General features: G+C 33.5%; 4 protein-coding genes across 4 annotated transcripts; 3 read left to right on the top strand and 1 right to left on the bottom strand.

The window, feature by feature from the left end:
* Positions 1–6,258: 6,258 nt before the first annotated feature.
* LOC102618428 (14 kDa proline-rich protein DC2.15-like) lies at positions 6,259–7,007 on the top strand. Its single transcript, XM_006477171.3, has one exon. It carries the CDS (start codon positions 6,332–6,334, stop codon positions 6,725–6,727), a length of 396 nt encoding a protein of 131 aa, XP_006477234.2. The 5' UTR covers positions 6,259–6,331; the 3' UTR covers positions 6,728–7,007.
* A 3,567-nt stretch (positions 7,008–10,574) lies between these two features.
* Positions 10,575–11,647, top strand: LOC102618145 (36.4 kDa proline-rich protein). The gene has a single exon (XM_006477170.4). The coding sequence runs from the start codon at positions 10,696–10,698 to the stop codon at positions 11,452–11,454; it is 759 nt and encodes a 252-aa protein (XP_006477233.2). The 5' UTR covers positions 10,575–10,695; the 3' UTR covers positions 11,455–11,647.
* A 2,810-nt stretch (positions 11,648–14,457) lies between these two features.
* On the bottom strand, positions 14,458–15,174 carry LOC102617861 (14 kDa proline-rich protein DC2.15). The gene has a single exon (XM_006477169.4). The coding sequence runs from the start codon at positions 15,092–15,094 to the stop codon at positions 14,696–14,698; it is 399 nt and encodes a 132-aa protein (XP_006477232.1). The 5' UTR covers positions 15,095–15,174; the 3' UTR covers positions 14,458–14,695.
* Positions 15,175–20,669: 5,495 nt separating this feature from the next.
* On the top strand, positions 20,670–21,372 carry LOC102617570 (14 kDa proline-rich protein DC2.15). The gene has a single exon (XM_006477168.3). The coding sequence runs from the start codon at positions 20,823–20,825 to the stop codon at positions 21,213–21,215; it is 393 nt and encodes a 130-aa protein (XP_006477231.2). The 5' UTR covers positions 20,670–20,822; the 3' UTR covers positions 21,216–21,372.
* Positions 21,373–22,663: the final 1,291 nt, after the last annotated feature.

Raw genomic sequence — 22,663 nt, 5'->3', positions numbered from 1 at the left:
CTTGTTTCTGAATAATTTTTCAGGATAATTAATAACACTCTAGATGAATAACGCGAATACTCCGTAAAGAAAACAAAATTCTGAACAGAAGGTTCATGACGGGGATTCTAGAGTGTCAACATTACTGTGTTAATTTTGTCTTTATTAAATTTTAGTCTAAAAGTCGCCTTTAATGTGTTTTTTATTGCCATGCTGCTCGCAAAGGACACATTACGATGACTTTATTAGTATCAAAAACCAAATTTTAAATTCCAGTTCATACTATCGCTATGGTTTTATAAATCTTATTCTCCAAATGACAATTACTTCAGCTAAAGGACGCATTCCGATCACTTTATAAGTATAAAAAATCAAACTTTAAATTCTACTTCATATTATCTTTATGATTTTTTAGATCTTTTTTTTTCCAAATGACAATTACTTCAGCTGAAAAGATTAAATTTATTTCAGAACTAATATAATTCAGCACTAAAAATTTAGTTAATATGCAATCCATTTTTATGTAACGAATTTATGCTGTATTGTTCTTCCACCAGCGAATACTAAAATTAGGAGGGTTCACTCAACTTAAAATTTTGACTTGAAAAAGTGACTTAATTTTTTATTTATTGAATTTCTTCGATCTAATAAGATGCATGAAAACATTAATGCTACTTTTTAACTTTAAATCCTTATCATTGTAAACATAAACATTATTGTACTAAAGTATTCTATTAATAGTTAATTTTACTTTTTATTTTATTTTTACTTCAAAATTAGTGTTAAAATTCAATCTTTTTTCCTTTTCCTGCAACCCACTCATAGTTTGAGCTTTGAACAATTATTGTACCTCCTTATATAGGAGAATATTTTCTCATGATTTTGTATTGGTGTAGATTTTCAAGTTAGTTGAACTTTAACTTTAATACATCGAGGTAGATTCCAACAGGCATCGAGTTAGAGCTTTTGATTGCAGCACACATATTAGATTATTTTTTAAAAAATTTTTGTATTAGTATCTTATGAAATATTCAAAAGAAGAGTAGTAAATTCATATTATAACAGTCATAAACTGTGTAACATCGTAACTTGACAGGGCTCTGGTGAGTTATAAAAGTAAGAGGAGAATTTTGTCAATTTCCCTTCAATGTTTAAATAAACTCGTTTTGTGCGCGCGTTCATACAATTATCTGAGTAGGCAGTCACACTTTGACTTTGCTGTGATTATTAAAATATATATATTCTGTCTGGCACAAATAACTGATGTTTAAATCGTATTAACAGCTAATGGCCAGTACAGAAACTAATCAATTTAATCCGCACTCCATTTTTATGCAGTAGAATTTAAAAGCCAGAAAGATCCGACTTCAGCTATAAATACCCCCATACCACTTCACAATTTTCATCACTCACACTCGCATTCACAGAGTCTTTAATATTCATAAATTGAATTCTTTGAGAAATGGCTTCAAAGTCATCAGCAGCCATTTTGCTCTCCCTCAACCTCCTGTTATTCGTTGTCCTTACCTCAGCCACAAGGACAGTGCCTGGAAATTGTCCTCCGGATGCCCTTAAGTTGAAGGTATGCGCTGATGTATTGGGTGCCATTGTCCTTAAACTTCCTGCTCCACAAAACGAGTGCTGCAGTCTCATTGGCAATTTGGTCAAACTCAACGCTGCTGTATGCCTTTGCACTTCCCTTCATGTTAATGTCTTGAATCTCATAAAACTAAACGTTCCTATCAACTTGTCATTGCTCTTGAATCACTGCGACGTCCCCAGTGCTAATGAATTCAAGTGCGCTTAATATATAATTAATTAAGCTAATCCATCGGTGACTCTGCTTTGTCCCATCCATGGTACACGTGTTTGTTTTTGCAACGCATTCTTGTAATAATTGTCTGAGCATTTGCAATTGTTTGTTCGTGGAGTGCAAGGAAGGCTGAATTCTTCGCTCTTGGAGATTTACTATGTATTAGTTACTGTTTGAGGAAAAAAATAATGGGAAGAATAGGACGGTCCTCACCTTCAATTCTTTGGTGTTTAATTTCCTGTTGCCTAGTGGAAACATATTTGTTATTTTACGTTATGATATACACAAGTATGCTCAGGAATCTAAGTTTTGTTCTTCTTTTGGCGAAATCGTTATAATTCTGAATATCCACGATGCTGTTGTTCATTTTAGCTTATTAACTGGTTTTTACTCGAAAAATTAAAAAAAAAAAACTGATCTTTCTTATTAGACCGTATATATGTGGTCAATTAGTTTGAAGCATGTGGTCAAAGTTGGTAGCCCTTTTACTCTCCGTTAACTAGGGGTGGGCAAATTCGGTTTGGATCGGTTTGGGACATATTCTCAAACCGATCCAAACTAATCGGTTTGAAATATTTTCAAACTGATATCAACCTAAAATTTTTTCAAACCGAACCGATCCAAACTGACTGGATCGATTTAGATCCGGTTTGAACTTATTAGCTAAAATTTCACTTCTTTTATATTATTTTACCTAAATTATTTGTTATTTTTTTGTGTCCGTAATCTAAATTGATACCTCTTTTATATTATTCATATCTACTTTGATATCTACATAACAATTCAAAGATACATCCATACAAGTTTACATCATAATACATCCTAATAAACAAGTTCTTAACCTGTTCATTCAAAACAAACTCACAAAATTAAAATAAACTTGAACAACATTTGACAATTAAAATATTGTGCATCTTGTCCGTCAAAATTTATAGCCTAATTACTTTTGATTTGTCAAAATCTGCATAAAATGATAAATATAATTAGTTAGATTGCTTAACTTAGAATATAATGTAATTATATAATATTTCTGGATTGGATCGGTTTGAATCGGTTTGGAAGGAAATCCAAACCGAGTGATGTCGGTTTGCAATCCAATAAACCGAAACCAGTTTTTTTACTATTGAAACTGATCCAAACCGATCCAAAAGGTCGGTTTGGATCGGTTTGGATCGGTTCGGTTAAAATATGCCCACCCCTACCGTCAACCTCCTCTTCTTCACCGTCCTTATAATTATTTCTACCCCTTCAGGCCTTCATCATCATTCATCAGCCACCTCTTCACTCCTGAGCATGCCCTTAAGTTGAGTGTTTGTGTTGAGGAATTGGGAGTCGTGGCCTTTGAACAACCCTGTCTTACAAAACGATTATTCTAATAAGTATGCTCTTTTCATTTATTCTTATTCACCCCTTGTGAATGTTGAATTGTACCTTCTATGCTGTATTGGGACTTAATTAAATTTGGAATGCGTATTCAGGCGTTGCTCCATAATAATATTGTTTACTGTTGCGAATGTTAATATATACGTAGTTCGCAGATGAATAAGGGAAGAGTTGCTGTGCTCTTGGTTCTATCCCTCTTGGAAACTGATTGTAATTTGTTGTCGATATTTTAGAGCGCACTTTTCCCAAACCTTAGACTAAATGAAACAGAGGGTGAGATACTAATGTTCAGTTTTAAGTCAAACTTTTTAAGTTGAGGGATACTTACATACATACATATATATATCATATATGTATATAATATATATGACCATATTAAGGATAAATTAACAGACAAAAAGATACATACTCTAATTCAGTACATTATATCTTGTAATATATTAAAATCTGTGTTTTTCTTTTTAATCTTTTAGCTCATTCATGAATTTAATATGATTAGAGATCCCTATTGAAAAAACCCGCTATTTGTTGGAAGGAATTTATGAATACACCCGGCAAGATTTAACACATAAAAGAGACATTTCTTGGTTTCAATGCTTTGACTTTCAAATAAGCTTTCGAGAGAAGATTTAAAAGCATTCAACTTTTGTAGTATACAAGTACAAATTAGGTTTCCAAATCATAAACTGCATCCACACCAATAAAAAAATTCATTAGAAAAAGAAATCCAACTCATGGGTTACTGATTTTAAAACAAATCCCACTATTCGAGTCCCAACTTATGTCTCAATGATATGTGTCACTCATCTATTAGATGGAGCATTTTATAACTAATAAAATTACTTAACCACCATTCAATAGATGAATGTCACATTAGTTGAGACTCAAATTAGACTTATATGTTGGGAAACCTAGCATTACTCGATTTCAAAATAAAAGGTACGACTTAAATTTTATTAGATAAAATATATTTTAAATTTTAGATTTATCGTTTTGGAGATCTTTTTCAAATGTTTATAAAAATAATGGACGAAGTTTTAGATTGATAAAAGTAAAAAAATTATGATGATAATAATATTGTTATAATAATAATGAGATGTAATTAAGTGTTCGCATCCTGAGTGTATAATAAAAAGAATTACCGGCTTGTTTGTTAACATTCGAAGTCCGAAATTTTATTAAGTTCAGGCATCTTTTAAAATCTACTTTGTTTTTTGTAACTAATGTTTGATCTTTAGATATTTATATCCGAATAAGAAAGTGAACTTTTATGACTTTTATTGGAATAAGAAATAAATATTACATCTTAAAAAATGTCTCTTTTAAATATATTTTCAAAACTATAAAACTTAATCCCTTTATTCCTCGCCACTTATAAGGACATGAAGTCAAATAACCATGTTTAATACTTTTTTTAATTTATAAAAATAAACAAGATGCCATTTATATTCAAATATTAAAAAGAGAAAAACATATATGATATGCCACTTATTCAAATATCAAAAAAAGAAAAACAAACATGTCATTTAGACATTTGTATTTTGATTTCAGAAAAATTCAAACCCATTTAGATTTTAGGAGAAAAAAAAAGTGTTACTACATATACAAATATATAATGCTAGATTGCTAAGGCTTTTATTAGGAATTTTTTTCCTCATTTTAAACCAAGTGCATCACAATCTAATGAGGAGATCCTCGCTTTGTTAAAGTGAGAATATAATTAAAATATAAAAATAAAATAAAATATTAGAGATTGTATTTTTTTATTTAGTATTGGACATCTTTATTTTAACACGCATACTATATTCTCCTAAGATTCTGTCTCCCTAATAATAATTGAATTTTACAAAGAACTGGATTACAGAGCAACTTTTCTATGTCTTCAGTCTTTGATAGTTAACAAATACAAGAAGCTACATTTTCCAGCTTGCATTTCCAATTTTCCAGCATCATTTGCCATGTCAACAATAGCTCATTAGCAGCAACCGGCGGGACAGCCGACTTAGTTCCATGTTTGTTGATGACTAATGTTGATCCTTTTTTTTACTTTGGGCTAGGCTTACATTCATGGGCTGCTGACCCATTTTATAGTTATGCCTCTGAACCGCAGCTTCCCAATCTCGGAGACCTAATTATAAAATTACTTTGAAAGCTCAATTAATCTATTCACTCATATGTTAAATTTAAAAAATTAAATTTTACTTTTTACACTCTTTAAAATATAAAAAAAGACCTTATTTAAACTACTTAAATTAATTTACGCCAAACAATAAACAAAACATCTAAAATGAAGTAATAACAATTTTGTATATTTAACATGTAATCAAATTATGTTCTAAACAAATTCTTTAATATAAAATTTAGTTATTTATTTTTGTCCATTAAATAAAATATATGTTTAATATTGGTTTTTACACCCCCAATTTTTTAACCTAACAATTGAGAGAAAAAAAATTGGCCCTTTTGCCAAAAAAGGAAAAAATAAAAAATAAAAAGAAGAAGAAGAAGTAGTGAAGTTAAACAAGAAGACAAAAAAAAGGAAGAAGAAGAAGACAAAAAGAAAAAAAAAAGAAGAAAACTGCAAAAATATACATTTAAAAAATCCAAAAATTAAAAATATGTTCAAAGTATATTAAAAGTATTAATTTGCTTCTTATTAAACTAAATATTGTTTAAGAGATTGGAAATAGAATTTTTAAGATTTAGGGTAAGAGAATTATATATTGAATAATGAATATGTTATATGAGTGTTCAGAGTAATTATATCATGTTGGTTTATAAGAGAGAATTCTTATTAATAATTCATATAATAGGTATTTTTATAATAAAATAATTTATTAAAATAAAAGTGCTTTAGATAATTTCTAAAATGCAAATTAACTTCACTCTTTAGAAAATTGACAAGTGCCAACTACACAAAACTCCAAACTCCAGAGTCTCATATATAAGCTTATCCTGCATGTTGCCTGCCAGCTTGTGTTCGGCAATCCAGTGTGCCCACATGCCACATGGGTCTCTTCACAAAAAAAATAAAAAAATAAAAAATGTAAAGCTTCTCAATCTCCAATCTATAAAACCCTAAGCCCACTCCACAGTTTTGCCGCACTCGCAATTAAACGCCAGTCCTTTCTTCACAGGCCATCAAATAATTTAGATATGGCAAGGGTTCTACTAGCACCAACTGCCCTTCTCCTTTCCCTCAACCTCATCTTCTTCACTTTGGTTAGCTCTACTTATGTACCCTGCCCACCACCACCACCTAAGAGCCACAAGCACCCACCTGCCCCCAAGCCCACTTGCCCTAGGGATACCCTAAAGTTGGGTGTATGTGCTAATGTGTTGAATGATTTGGTGCACCTTGTTGTTGGAACCCCACCAAAGACTCCTTGCTGCAGCCTAATTAAAGGTTTGGTTGATCTTGAAGCCGCTGTTTGCCTTTGCACTGCCATTAAAGCCAATATCTTAGGCATTAACCTCAATGTGCCTGTTTCACTTAGCTTGTTGCTCAATTTCTGCGGAAAGAAAGTCCCTTCCGGCTTCCAATGCGCTTAAATCAGCTAATCAGCTATTTGTTGCCATCAATTTATTTCTAGCCATTTTTTTGCGTTGTTTAATCGATCCATTTCAATGTGTGTTTGTATTATGTGTACTTTTTTTCTTTTTTTTAAACGAAGAAGATGAGGGGAGGACAAAACTCAAATTCATTTTAACATCCTACCTTGTCTGAAATTTAAATTTGAATGGCCATCCAAATAAAAATTTTGTATTATGTATTAATTATTGGCATATTCCAATATTTCTTTAATATATTGAGTGCTTAAATTTTAATTTATTCATTAAAGACTTCTCATCTTCCTAACTTATTCCATGAGTATGTATTAACACATGCATGTACATTAATAAAATTGTACAACTTCACATTATTGTCTGTATTGATTACTAATTGAAAGATGAATTCATGTTTCAGCAATACTATTGGCCACTAGTAATATAACAGTAAAACGTACAGTTTCAGCTCATTCAATTTGATATATTGTTCTACAACATTCACTTTGTTGTATAAATTGGGCTTTTGAGCCAGAGTGGAATTTCTTTCATTATTTTAATTTTCTTTATAAATAAGCATCAAAATTCGTCTCTCTACATATATAAAAAAATCGAGGAATATGCTTAAGTATATATGTGTCTCATGCGCCCCCATCGGTCTGTATTCATTCAATTAATATTGTAATAGTTGATGATATAGATGATCAAATTATTGCGTATTGCCCATTCTAGCAAATTATTGCGTATTGCCCATTCTAGCTTTTGCCGCAATATATATAGTAGTAGCGATAATCTATTAATGGATTGTGATCATTGCTGTCAAGAGCTAATACAACTGCGCGACGTAGCCTTGTCTACAACACGTACGAAAACACAAGTTGATAAAAACTTTGATGAAAAAGTTACTCTGGCCAGGGATCCGGAGGGCCTGAAATGATGCATTATTTTCTTCAGAATGGACCGCTGCAAGTAGAGCTTTCTATTTTATCAAAGCAATAATGGAGTTGGTTCTAAGAGTAATAAGATTTGAAGTAATTTGAGTCCAATTAGTAGGCAATCACGGTGCGTGATTAATTTCATTATACTGAGATCTTCACATTCATCCTGTAAAGAAAATGGTATATATAGATCTCTAGAAACTACAAATTTTAGAGAACTAGAAATTTATTTTGAACTGTGAGGATCTAGAACTAATCTTACTACCAAGATTCGGTACTAAATATTAACAGTAAACGTACCTACAGATTCATCAAACCTGTAAGATTAGTATAATATGAATGTTGATAAATGGTTTAATTTTAACGGGACTTTATTAAAGAATAAATGTGATGCCTCATAATGTAACCTCAAACAATTGAATTGTATTGTCAAGGCATAGCATGTCTTATGGTGACCAGAATATTCATGAAACAAGAAAAAGCATGAACTGATCAACATTTTTTGAGGACCCAGCTTTGTGTGTGATATTAGAAAAACAATGAAACAAAGTGGACCCTTGAACATCAAATAATGCTGGCCCATAAAATTGAGAAATAGCAATTGGTAGAAAAAAATATGCCATTCAGAAAAAATATTTTTTTTTTCCTTCCTTTGATTTGATTGTACACTATTTTTGAGAAAATATATTTTTCAAGGTGATTTCTTTAAATAATTTGTTTTTCATGTCGGTGGAGTTTCACATACAGGTGAACTGAGGTATACAATTGTGTTTCGAAAAACGGTATAGAAGAGATTCTCTGTAATTAACTTGTAGAATTAATATTACCATCTCTTTGGCGAGAGTGAGATCCTGTCACTTTAATGTTCAAGCGACCATTTGGATTCATGCAGCTTAGCTCCAATAATCATCTGATTGAGTGGTGCAGAGAGATAAGTTATGTAATTTGATGTTCAAGAGCAGAAATTTCCCTTCGTGAAACGAAATAGGATTCAATAATATGTTCATTTGTACTGATAAGGCCCGTTTATCTGACATATGAGTATAAATAAAATTTCAGTTCCTCCCTTTGCATTCACAAAGACTATGGATAAAGATTTATCTCGCAGAGGGTTTAATAAGATTCAGATACTTACCATTCAAATTGACCCTCTAAGTAGTGGCGGATCCTTGATTAATATAAATAATAATAATAATGACGAAACCAGACTTTGGTTCGGACAAGTGCGTATAAATTTGAGTATGCTATAATTTACTGTTGGGGTTCTTTAGACTTAAATTTTTAATTTTAAATTATGATTCAAATTTCATCAATTGAATTTATCAAATTTAATGGTAGATAGACAAGAACTTAAATATTATCTTTTTACTTTAAATTCACAACATTGAATTGAATACATTTAATAGATAAAAAATTAAACTATGACTTTTAGTTATAAACTAAGTCAAGTGAGTCCAACTCATAACATTAAGAACCAAGGATATTGCTATGTGACATTAACGAAGAAATTATAAACTTGGGGAAGATACATAAAATATGTAAAAGCGAAGGGGCCAAATTGTTTAGATAAGCTTTAAAATAACTAAAATTTCAATTAAATCTCTTAGTTTTTCTTAAATTGTTTTTGGCCAGCCAGTGCCAGGCAGCCATAAATACTCTATCACGTGCCCTCAATTTTTTTTTTTAATATTAATTTTAATGGATCTTATTAATTATTATACCCACTTATAGTCCTATACTAAGACCAACTACTCCCATCATTTGACAAAGCACCAATGGGCCAATGGCTGGTCCTATCACCTCATCGGTGTATACAAGTTTTGCTCCAGCATATTTTGGCAAGCCCCTGCTTATCTATTCTAAGCTGCTATAGAGAAAAGAATGGGTCTCTCCTGAGATAACTAAAGCTTTACAAGTTTACAACAATCATATCACGTATGATATGCAACTATGGTTCCTAAATTAACTAGGTCTAGTGTTGGGCGACCGGCTCCTGTTGTCAAGTCTTCACCAAACCACCAAAACAGCTAACGTACGTCGAGTATATATTGTATATATGGGAGGGACTAGGGACTAGGGAGGTGGCAGTGGCACTGTAAGTGCAAATCAAAAAGTCGCGTGGTGCTTACAATGAAAGCGACAATTCACGTAATTTTATTATTATTATTATTTTGGGGTAACACAATGCTTATACTTAAGATTGTGATCTGGGAGATGAAAATTTGGCTTTAGTCCTGGTAATAAGGTAACGCAAGTAATGCTGTAATGGGATGAATCAGGGTAACTTTCTATGGGCGATCTTGGCTTGCCTAGTCATCCAGAGAAGGTATTTTGATGATTTTAGTTTGAAGCTTCCATTTAAATATTGTGAAACAAAACAAAGTTCACATGTGTACTTGGTGAAAGGAACTCAAAAAACAATGTAAATATATCCTGGTGTACAAAATTTAATCTCCATCTGGCTTGACTCAGGCTACATTTGATCACTAACAGCCAACAGAAATAATAGAGCATGGACCAAGTACAAGAACCCATATGCTTTACCAACTTAATTAGTTAGCTCTAAAATCCCTCTCGAGGACCCATCTTAAAGAAAATGAACCCAGAAAAGCAAATAAGGGACTAAAAGAAGTAAAATGAAGGAAATATGGTAATATTCCAATACGATCAAAGAGATCAAGCTAGCTAGCCATGGAAATTTGTGAACTGTACAGGCTCTGAAATTAACTTCACGGATTCAACTGAGCCATAGTCACGGACTCAATCTTGAAATTTGCAATGGACCAACAACACTCCAAATTTTATAATTTTATTTCAAAATAATACTATTTGAATTCTCCATGTACTTCAACGTATTCGCGCAACTACTTGTGTTACTACAAGTTTTTTCTCCATGCAATCAAGAAATTACCAAGTCACGGGCCGGTTACACATAAATGTCAACTATAAATAAATGCTATGATTAACACTATCAAAACCAGAGGAAGAACAAGTGGCAAGTGACCTTAATTTTTGAAGAACCCTATTAGCTAAGCCATGGGTTCAAAGGTTACAGCTATGTTCTTCATCTTCTTGATTTCCATGTTAATGTCATTGCCGCCAATATACGCTTGTGTTCCTTGTCAACCGCCACATTCACATCCACCATATCACCGTCCAAGCCCTCCGAAGACTCATCCGAAAATTCCCCACCCGAACCCACCACGCACCAAACACCCGCCACATCATGGAGGTCACCCCCCGAAAGTATCACCACCATCCAAAAGGCCGCCAATTATTGCCCCTCCAATCATTTTTCCCCCACCACCAGTCACAGTCCCTCCAATTACACATCCTCCGGTAATTACACCTCCTGTCACAAACCCTCCGGTCACAATTCCACCACCTTCTACTTATCCACCTTACACACCGCCTGGCGGCGGCGGCGGTGGAGGTGGCGGCGGTGGAGGTGGCGGCGGTGGAGGTGGTGGAGGAGGAGGTGGCGGAGGAGGCGGCAATGTTCCGGGACTTAACCCTCCACCTACTACTCAACCCACTTGTCCAATCAATGCACTTAAGCTAGGGCTTTGTTTGGATGTTCTTGGAGGTTTGGTGCACATAGGGCTAGGAAACCCCGTTGAAAATGCTTGCTGCCCAGTGCTAAAAGGGTTGCTAGAGCTCGAAGCAGCCATTTGTCTTTGCACTACTATAAGGCTCAAGCTTCTTAACCTGAACATATTCATTCCTCTTGCTCTCCAGGCCTTGATAACCTGTGGAAAGACTCCTCCTCCTGGTTTTGTATGTCCTCCTCTTTAAGCGTACTACATTGTAATAATAAGGTGATTTCCTAATTGTTAGCGTAGACGGTTTTAGTTTCCAACTAGGGTTTCGGCAATTGCTTTACGTAACTTTAGTTTTTGGTGTTTTTATTTCTAGGGTTCTGGTGGTGTAATGGCACTGAGTAGAATGCCGGAGTTTATTTTCAGTGTTATCCTTAACTATTTTCTCTCCCTCATTGTTTTTATTTTTATTACTTTTTCTCACCTAATTACATCACCAATGTCTTAATAAGTAAATATCATACATCATTGTGATCCTAAAGAAGCTTTCCTAAGAATTTTAATTCGCTAATTATTTTACTCGTAAGAAAAACAATGGAGATTATGTTTTTGTAAAACCATTAATGCTTCTAGACGGCACAAGGCTGTGAGAATTATCTGCTGTCACCAGCAGAAAATATTCGCCTAGGAAGGAGCTTGCCTGTGATCTATTAAAAAAAATGGTACGAATGAAGTTTTGAGTCTTAGCAAGGACACGCAGGTCCAGTTGAAGATGCTGAAACTGCGTCGAATAGTTCCTTGTCCCCATATCTCACATGTTGTATGTATACGACAACTTTGAAAAGAATATTCATGTACCTTTCCCTTTGTCTTGCTGTGTGGAGTTTCCATCTCAATCAAATATATTAAATGGTTAATGATCTGTTAGACTGTTACAAATGATTTTTTTTTATCAATTTGAGCCTGCGGAAAACGACAAAGATCGTTCACGAGAGGGTTAATTAGCAGTAAGCAGCTAAGCATCTAAATCTAACATTTATTTGTTCGTTTTTATAATATGTATTACCTACTCTGGCCTACCTTCGGGTTTAAGTCATAAGTGAATTTTTATTTCCTTTTACGCATTAAGAGGAAAAATCTTGGACAGATGTGTGCTTATAGTTAGCATTAAAACTATAGAGTTATTATTGGAATGTACAGTAGTACTATTGAATTTGGCATGAAACATATTTAGTGAAAATTTTTCATACACTTGGAATGACACTTTTCGTGACTTAATCTGAGAGGAAAATTTTGAACGTTTACAGCATTAATTAGTATTTTCAAAAGGGACTTGAGTTGTCTTAGAAAATTTTCGGATTCAGCACTGATATATTGTTAGAATTATTAGTATTTTTTTTGTAAAAATATATATGTAATTAAATCTTATTTATACTTATAAACTAGTGACAATAGATTATTAAATTTACAGTAAGATCAGTATTTGATCCAAATTTAGATTAAAAATTCTAAAATTTCTCTTAAACTTAAACTTAATATTAATTTTACTATCCATTTAATGAATAATACATTACAAGCTGCATTATTTAAGATAAAATTATCACTCATCACATATTATCCTATATTTTACGTTATATTTTTGTTTGTTGCTGTACGATTTGACAAATCTTTTTCTCATCATTACTGGCTGCAAGAAAGTATTCAACACGTTTAGATGATCACCATGATTCATTCCTTGAATCCTCACGAAATCAGTTGGTGGAATTCAATCAGTAAGGGCATGAAATCTATTCCTTTTCATGCAGTGATAAAAGTTAACCAAAAGAGCTTCATTTTTCTTCTTTTTTCCATGTTCCCGTATTACCCGATAATTGTCAGTCACGGGCTTGATTCGGCTGGCGATTGCCATAGCTTTATAAAAATTCCATGGCCCATTAACAGAGTAATGTCAACCACTAAACGACACTGAATGCAACATTGATCGAGACGTTCTGATAATCCGATCAGTGCAAATTGCCATCATTTAGAGTTCTATTCGCGCAATTAATGTCAACTTTTTTGAATAACCACCATCAACTTTTAATTCTAAAAGTAATATTATATTTATTTAATGGAGAAGTCTATGTTACGGCTTCTGTAAGTAACAGCAGCCAATGGGGAACTTCCACGGGTGCTAGAGGGAGAGAAAGAGGTCCCAAGGTGATGGAAATGGGAAAGTTCGTAGCCGTTACTTGCAGCTTCTGCATCGTAGCCATGTCCTTATTTAATATATGTATGATATATGTATATTTATTTTAAAAATTATTTTGTAATTAGTAGATATATTTAATTTATGCATACATGTGTTGATATGCGACCACTATTTACATTTTTTCTTGTTTTGTTTTGTTTTTTTTTGTTGAAAATTTCCTCGTTTCGTACCGAACATGAACAAATATCTAAATTGAGCTTTAAGGATTAAAAGTCTTTCACATTCGTCCAGGATTAAATCCAGAACCTTCTTTAAAAGGATTTTTTTTTTCTTGGTAAGCCAAGAAAGCCAAGAGATATATATTGTATTATGTATTGATTTTACAAGGCCTTGATGTGTACATTTGTGATTCCTTCTGCCATATCTAGGCAATCATGCAACAAGGCAGTGAATATCAAAGCGGTAACTGATGTGATAATGGCATAAAGCATACATATGTAATCATCAACCGTGATAAGATACTTAAAGCGACTTTTTTCTTCTTCTTCTTCTTTTTTATATATCTTATATATAAGTTTTCAAAATAAAGAGTTAAGTAATTACTTGGATGATGATAATAGTTTAGGTTTTTGAAAATAGTGCTTTTACTTCTTTCAACAACAAACACTTTCTATACTGAAGATAATGATGCTTTAATTCCAAACATCAAAGTGAAATCTTTGATGGAAATTTTTGTTTCTCTGCATGCATGGACAGTATAGCTGTGCTATGGAATATGAATGCTGTAACCAAGACACCACATAATATATTGTACGTTCTTTCTTCTTTCTCTTTTGGCCTTTCTGTATTACTCAACTCCTCCGTTTTTAATTTGGATTGGAGGTTGCTCCTTTCAAGACCTGTAACTAGGGTTTTCAGAAACTATGCAGTAAATGAAGAGAAACGGGCAAAGATCGCCTATTCATTAAACTAAAAATAACATCTTAAGTGACATGCAATTAATCACAGATTCACTGCAAACTTAAAATTAAGAATAAAATTTTTGCAGCAAAAGTTTGGACATATATATGCTTCGAGACAAACGAGTAATTCATCTTCTGTTAAATGAAAAATACATAATAAAGAAAACACCACCACCAAGGTAAACAAATCAGACTTATTCACTGTCATCTCGCAATCAAACCACCTGTATGAAAAATTATTAAACAACAGAAATTACCAGTAACACACATTACCGTGCAGAACTCATAATCCCAGAACCTGTAAATTAAATTAAAGACGAAGATACAGAAATATATGATCATCATTAAGCACACTGGAAACCACGGGGCACACTCTTTGAACAGACGTTCAAAAGAAGGCTGAGTGAAAGCGGGATATTAAGGTTGATGCCCAAAATGTTCGCTTTGATGGCAGTGCAAAGGCAAACAGCTGCCTCAAGATCAGCAAGGCCTTGAATAAGAGTGCAGCATGGTTGTACCGGGGGTGTGCCAATAGTGACATTAAGCAAACCATTAAGCACGTTGGCGCATACACCTAGTTTAAGGGCATCTCTTGGGCAGGAAGCCCCTGACGGGCTGGGAGTTGGCTTTGGCTTGGGTTTTGGTTTAGGAGAAGGGCAAGAGCCACAGGCAGTGACTAGGGCAAAAAAGAGAATGTTGACTGCAAGAAAGAGAGCAAGTGAAGCTGAGGTTTTTGAACCCATCTCTTAAATCCTAGCCACTAGCTTTTCCGTTATGATATAGTAGTACTAGTATTTGAGATTGTTGTGGGGATTTGTTAAGGGGGACGGGGTTTTTATAGGATTCAGGGAGCATCAGTCGGTTGCATTGATGTAACAATTGATAATAAATAACCAAACAATAACCTACAGGCACCCATGTGTACTCTTGAAGTTTAGCTGGCAGAGAGAGATTTTCAGACAAATTTTTGGATGTTTGTGAGGTGGGGATCGGCAAATTGCCATGTTCCTGCCCTAGCCTCAGTCTGTGGATCTATCTAGCACATATTATAAATGGCTTGTTGTATTTGGTTTATAATCAAGAGTCTGCTGGTTGTACTAAAACTTACATTCTAACAAATAGTTAGGCTTGCGCAATTTTAGAAGTGGACGGCTAAACGTAACTCTCACGATTCTAAAAATAAACATTCAGATTTCCTGATCAATTTGTAAATTTTACTAATCTGAATAGAGATTAGAGCATTATATTTTAATAATCTTGTGAATATCATAATACATTAACAGGTTTATTATCACCATATAAATAGATGAAAGGCACTGATTAATTGGATTGACAAAATGTTATTTTTAAGACGCTAGATTCTAATTATCTATATTTCTAAAACGATAAGGATGAAACTGTCCATTTGCGCAAGTCTTGAATGCCGTGGTGTCTTTTACCCATTCGATCAGCTGAGATGATTACAAATGCTTGCGTAACACTCAGTCATTTTCCCCTAGATTGAGATAACATCCTTTAGTCATTTTCCCCTAGATTGAGACATCATCTTTTAGTCATTTTCCCCTAGATGGAGATTATATCATTTCATTTCATTCTCACTGAATACTAACAGAATCTTCTGGCTATTCCATCTTCCATTCACTTAATTAGGCCAATTATTATTATGGCTGAGACCAGAGTACAAAAAGGATCAAAACAAAATCTTTTTTCTAGATATCACTTATTAACATCAATCTTTTCTATGTTCCTTAATTACTTGGGAACTTCTTAATTTCCTACAAGAATTATAGAAACAGAAGGTGTATAATAGGAAAATTGAAAATATTAGTTCCGTTGTTGTTAAGGACAAAACATAGCCACACAAAGAAGCCAATGAATCTTTCTTTAAGCAAAATTAGACTTGTTCTCATATGTATTTGAATTGTGAATTAATAGTAACTTCCATCTTGGCATGTCCTTTGTAATTCCTTATGGAGGTTGCTTTCTGGATCGATGTGTCACGGGCACTCAAAGAACCTACCACGGGCTCCACAAGAATTTTACGCGAAATTGTGCGTTCAAACAATACAATTCTTACAAAAAAGCGTTGTCGTGATATGCTGTTTTTTCTTCTATTCACATACTGTAGAGCTGTTTAATTGTATATAGAATAGTAGCTTGTCCGTTTGAACGGTTCATTAAGTCAACATGTGTAACTTTCAACTGAAGAGAATGATTTAATTTAAACTTAATTGACTTCATTTACTTTCGAAAGCGTGTGAGCATAATTCAAGGATGATTGGAATCCTCCAAGAGGTCGATCGCAAAGATTTGCCTTGAGGCATTGGAACATGAAGCCTCGGCATTTAGGAATTATTTTTTAATTTTTAATTTTTAGAAAGTATAATCAACTTAAAAACACTCTGGATTAAATGCTAATTTAATTTTAAAAATTGAGTTAATTATCCCGTTAATCTTTTAATTTTAAAAAATAAAATTTTGTGTTATGTATCTATTTTCGTTAAATTTTATTTAATTATTCTCTATTTTTTAATATTTTATTGGTTTGAATAATTAAGTAAAATTTAATAAAAATTCTCAGATTATATGAAACTACAATCTAACTTTACCCTTAAAAAGTTAGATTCAACAGTTGTTGTTGTACTAACTGCATGAATATTTTGGATAATTTTTAAAAATACAAGAATTAATTAAGAAAATAGTCCAAAATTAGGCAGTCAAGAAGAAAGATCTTGTTTATTGCGATATTCACATTTATTAATTAACAATTAATAAAACTTGTATTCATTCACAGTAAAAAAAACCCAAATTGAGTAGAAATTTTAAATATCTAATTATTGTTATTAGAAGTATCAAAATATATAGTCACTTACATTGCACTATGTGTTCAGAAATATTACGACATACATCCATAAACAAACAAAGATATTCCAGCCCCGAACCAAAGCAAAACAAAGTCACATGCCAAAAGCAGTATCAAAACAGAAAATGATTATAAATCTAACGATGGAAAGTAAAATATAGGAATTGGACGATGGAGATTCAGATCTAAAATAAAAATCTCTTGCCAAGTCTGCCTCCATTAATCTATAAATAGTGGCCAAAAGGATCGAGAAAGGACATTTGCCCATTTTCTAGTAAGAGGGACAACCAAATCCGAATTTAAGAAATTCAAAAAATATAAAACTGAAAAGAGAGTTCGAGTGTCTTCATAGATACACACTCGCATTGTGTTTATAGAGAAACATCAAGGACAAGAGGAATTCTTATAATATAGAAAGTAATAAGATATATTTTGAACCATTACTTCATTATTTGTTTATTCTGAATGATCAATTTTTTTTTCTCAAAATCTTCAATTAATGATTTATTTTAGATATTTTTTCGACTTGCTTATATTTTTCCTATTTGAGCTCTCCTAAGCCTTGAATTTCTTTTTCTTCCTTTTTTCCATTTTTCCTTAACAGATACCAAACTCATCCGAATTTTCACTCCAAATTAGCAGTGGTTTTACAATCACCCTAAACAAGCACCAATGCACCATGATCCTGAATTTACAGTGGCTAACCTTGGTGTTAAAATATATCATGAAATCTTAATAATCACAGTGATCGTCATTTTAACCCAACCAATGTTGGCGATGTAATTAAGCAGTTAAGAACGAATTCTCAACCCAAGCTTTTGGCGGGGTCTCTGAAATATATGGTTGATGTCATGTGAGCCCAATGAAATCTTAACTACCTAATATGTCCTTGTTGAATAAGTGTTTTAACTCAAGGGATACGGTATCGACAATTATTCGTTATGTGTATTATTTTACAATAATTGTGGAAGATCTTTTTCATGGTGTGTGCTAGGTAGGAAAATCACTTCAGATTGGACCCTACGGAATGAAATCAACTGTGACTGAAAAGGGAAGGACAACATAGAGTGTATCATGGTCCATACTCCCGTCCATAAGCCAATCAACCCCCCGTCGTTTGAAGCATGTGCCACTTTTCCCTTACAGCTTTTCTAATATCCGATCATCCCACTCTGTTAAAACTTAAAAGCTTCCGTCAAATCACTCAAATGTAATATCCTTTTGTTTTTTTTCTTTTTCACATATTTTACCGCTATAAACAAGTCCAGTAATAGGTCTGTCATTTTCTTGGATTTTGTGTGTTTTGTAAATGAAATTGAGAAGCAATTTATAAAATTTGTTCAGGTATTTTTGATAGAGTAAATTAAGTATTAACTATTGAATTTAACACTTGAAACAAAATCTGTAACAAATGCATTTGTTTGCCTTTAATCACTTATAACATTAAGCTGGATTTTTCCCTTGAAAATCAGCCATATCCCTCCTTTAATAGCACTTTAATCTCTTTCTGTTATGATCAACAGCAAATCGATATTGTTATTACCCTTTAAAGATTTAGTTTCAATTCAAATAAAATGGCAAAATCACCTCGTCAGATTTTCATTTTTCCAAACCAATGGTGCTTTTTGATATCCAATTTCTCAATCATTCAAATATCAATCTAAGCATTCTATTATTCATCACGAAGAGCTCACGGACAAGATTTCAAATCATTCATGCAAGCATATTTCCTTGATACACATCTAGCTCAAAATTAGTCTTAAAATAATTAATAAACTAGTGGGTTGTAGTAATCATTTTGTGTTGAGCGAAAGTATTGTCTATATATATATATATAAACTGATATATTATAATTAGAACTCTGCTTATATTTACAATAAGAAATCGATCAAGATTCTTCTTAGTAATTTTACCATGCACAATTCAAAGTTAGACTCTTACTTCAATATTGAAGGGATATCTATTCTACCCTAAAATGGAAGGAAGACAAATAGACCCCTACCTAATTTTATTGGAAGGGAAATCGAGTCCCAACAATAGATGAACTCGAACCCAATGCACTCAAGGTTTGGTTGCCAATGGGTTATCTGATTAATCCATAGTTTTAGTATTATTCACAAAGAGTAACAAATTTTTACTATGTATTCAGATACTCACCATATAATAGACACTGATACTCAATAAATTGTTTTCTACAAATGATTATGGATTTATATGTTAGAATTTTCTTTATTATGCGGCCCACATCATAAATTAATAATGATCAATGGATTAACAAAAGTAAAAAACCAATGATATGAACCTGTGGTCGTTTGCCACTTCTTTATGGTAGTGATAAAAGAGTTCTTTACTTCTTTCGGACAAAATAAAAGAAGAATTTTTAGTTGAGAGGGTCGGACCGACCTTGGTCCGAATTTGGTCCATATAGATATTTATCCAACCCTTTTTTTACCTAAAAAAAGCTATTTAAATTTTTATATTTAAATCTAAATTTTTATTTTGAAATATTTTTTTAATACCGCGCATATATATATGGCAATCTCTATCTTACATGCATGTAAGATACACTCCTCTCACATGAATAGTGTATGTGTGGGACCTACATACTGTTCATGTGAGGGGAGTGTATCTTACATGCATGTAAGATAGATGGACCCTATATATATATGTGTGTGTGTGCGCGCGCGCGCGCGCGCCCGTGTTAACTTTTGTAGGCTCTAGGCTGTAACCTGACATTTTTATTTAATGACTAAGTCCAGGCACAGTCTGTTGTGGGCCTAGACACTTGAAGCCTGGACCCTGACCTCCGACACAGGAGAGGACCTGGGAGCCAAGCCTTTTTATCATTTACGACTAATTTTCCGAAAGTTTTTTTAATTTCGAGAGATCCCATACTATTATGAGCAATGAGGGGAACCAAACACCCCCCTCGATGATTTAGGTAACCCTTTCCAAGCACAGATGTAAGAAGCATAGTAGATCTACTAATCGTCCATTGTTTGATTTCCAATCTGTGTGCAAAACCAGCCTCCTTGGCAATAACTAAGTTCCACCATTATAGCAACTAAGGGAAAGGAACAAAAAGACTTCCCATCATGTTTCCACATTAGGAACAAAATTATTGGAAAAGACAAAGTGGATGCTCCACAAAAAGAAAAAGTTATTGATTATGGTTAGCTAGCTGGAACACTTGACTTGACCGCTCATTTGTTGGCCCTTAAACATGGTTTAATTACCCATAATCGTAATAAAACAAAAATCTCAAACCGTTTTGCTAGTAGGATGGGAGTCACGGGACTCCTTTAAGTGCCACTTAGGCAATCTTGTGATTCAAAGAATTATAAATAAAAAATGCATTGAAAAATACGTACAGTGTCAGATATAAGTCCCTCCTATTTTTGATTCTGAATCTCTAAACATTGCCAGCTAAATTCCACGCCAGCCTTGCTTCACATGCATGGCTCATCTCTCATCGTCAATATTTTGCTGCCTATACACATTACATTTACTCTAAGGTCTCTCTCTATACACACCCACATATATATGTATCACAATGCCAAACTTATCACCATTTCGAAACACTCTACTTAGTGAAATAGCGGTGTGAGATGGATTCCAAAAGATCTATATGGATTACTGTTTTCTTCTCTATCAATGTTATCTTTTTCGCACTTGTTAGTGGCTGTAACACTTGTGTTCAGCCAAGGCCAATCCCAAACCCTAACCCAAATCCAACTTCAAGAAGATGCCCAAGAGATGCCCTAAAGCTCGGCGTATGTGCCAAAGTGCTTGATGGAACTGTTGGTGCAGTTGTCGGGAACCCACCTGATTTTCCTTGTTGCTCAGTGCTACAGGGGCTTCTCGATCTTGAAGCTGCCGTGTGCCTTTGCACAGCCATTAAAGCTAACATCCTTGGAATTAACATTAATATCCCCATTTCTTTGAGCTTGCTTATTAACACTTGCGGGAAGAAGCTCCCTTCTGACTTCATTTGTGCCTAGGCGTATCTTTTTAAGTTCCTGTTAGCATGCCGCTATATTGCGCACCAGGATGTGTTTGTATTTTGTCAAGTTGTTCTCTTGTAAGTGTTCAACAATCCTTGTTTCTCAGATTACTTTTCTCGTTAAAATTTACAATTGGATGTTGAGTTATTTTCCACTACTTAGTGTTTACTTAAAAGTCATTACTAATAAACAAGGCATGCTAAAGCAGAAAGCCAGAAACTGTACAGCCTCTGGAAACAGTACAAGCTATAATACAACGCTTGATATTTCCGTACTGATAAAATATCCACATAGAAATGAGATCAATTAGTTATGGCGAAATAGGTATAGTAATTCCATTTTTCAGCGTTGTTGAAAGGGATTAATCAAACTAAAATGTCCATTTTCCCACTCTATTATAGTCTCGAAACATTGTTCATTCCAAGGATGCCAAAACTAAGACCGCGTGCGCTTAATTAACATGACAAATATTGTCAATTCGCAATCAACTCTGTAGGCTTAACAATATTGATACAGGTCGGCTTCCGGTTGATATGTATCCAACTAAACATACCTCAACTTTGTAAGCGTAATATTATTATTGATGCAATGTGCATGTGCATTGATATTGATACTGATTTATACTATAACCTTCTATCGAGTGAGAGAATAGTGCATGGTTTCTTTAATTCTTATCCTTCAAAAAAGGGCAAGTACAATAATTTATACCCAAGTAATAGAGGACAAAAAATTGACTCTATGTACAAACTATCGTGCAGAAACTAAATTGTTATGCAACTGTTGTTGGATGAGACATGATTTATTCTTATTAATTATGTTAAAATTTGTATTTTTCCTCCAGTCAATGCTTGAACGAGATCAGTTTATATATAATAATTTGTATAAAGGATATATGTTCGTAACATCACTCTGTATACATATAGTTTTACAAGCAAGTTTTGAGTTGAGATTTATCTGTGCAATATACAAACCGTCAAACTCTCAGAATTTGTTCAGATGTAATTTTGGAGGAAGCCAATGAAGGGTTGGCAGAATGGTCATGCCTATGGATTGCTCCATGAGATGTCGGTTCGAGCCGGCCGGCCTATGAGCAACTCTCCTTGAAATACAAGGACATGTACATTTCATCAATTCATCTAAATCTAAGGTTATATATGGCTCAAAATACGGACATTAATTGTTATATATAGTATGATTAATATAAGTCAGCTCCCGGTAGTCAGAGAGTAAGGCACACCTGGTATCTAATTTCGAAGTTATTGTGTGGATCGATTGGTTCATTATGCACTGGCCTAGAGCGACAACCCGCGAAGCTGACCAGATATAAATTTTACGGGAGTGTTCGCGGATCGAATTTTATGGATTGGATATCAATCCATATCCAATCCACGATTTTGCGAATTATAAATTTTTAATCCAATCAATGGATTGGTGAAATTCAATTC

Source organism: Citrus sinensis, chromosome 3 (genome assembly GCF_022201045.2).
Source record: "Citrus sinensis cultivar Valencia sweet orange chromosome 3, DVS_A1.0, whole genome shotgun sequence".
Lineage (NCBI taxonomy): Eukaryota > Viridiplantae > Streptophyta > Magnoliopsida > Sapindales > Rutaceae > Citrus > Citrus sinensis.
The sequence above is the reverse complement of the archived record's forward strand: the minus strand, read 5'-3'. Positions and strand labels throughout refer to the sequence as shown.

What these genes read in the sequence shown, in the direction of transcription:
- LOC102618428 (XM_006477171.3), top strand. Translation starts at nt 6,332, where the DNA reads ATGGCAAGGGTTCTACTAGCACCAACTGCCCTTCTCCTTTCCCTCAAC.
- LOC102618145 (XM_006477170.4), top strand. Translation starts at nt 10,696, where the DNA reads ATGGGTTCAAAGGTTACAGCTATGTTCTTCATCTTCTTGATTTCCATG.
- LOC102617861 (XM_006477169.4), bottom strand. Translation starts at nt 15,094, where the DNA reads ATGGGTTCAAAAACCTCAGCTTCACTTGCTCTCTTTCTTGCAGTCAAC.
- LOC102617570 (XM_006477168.3), top strand. Translation starts at nt 20,823, where the DNA reads ATGGATTCCAAAAGATCTATATGGATTACTGTTTTCTTCTCTATCAAT.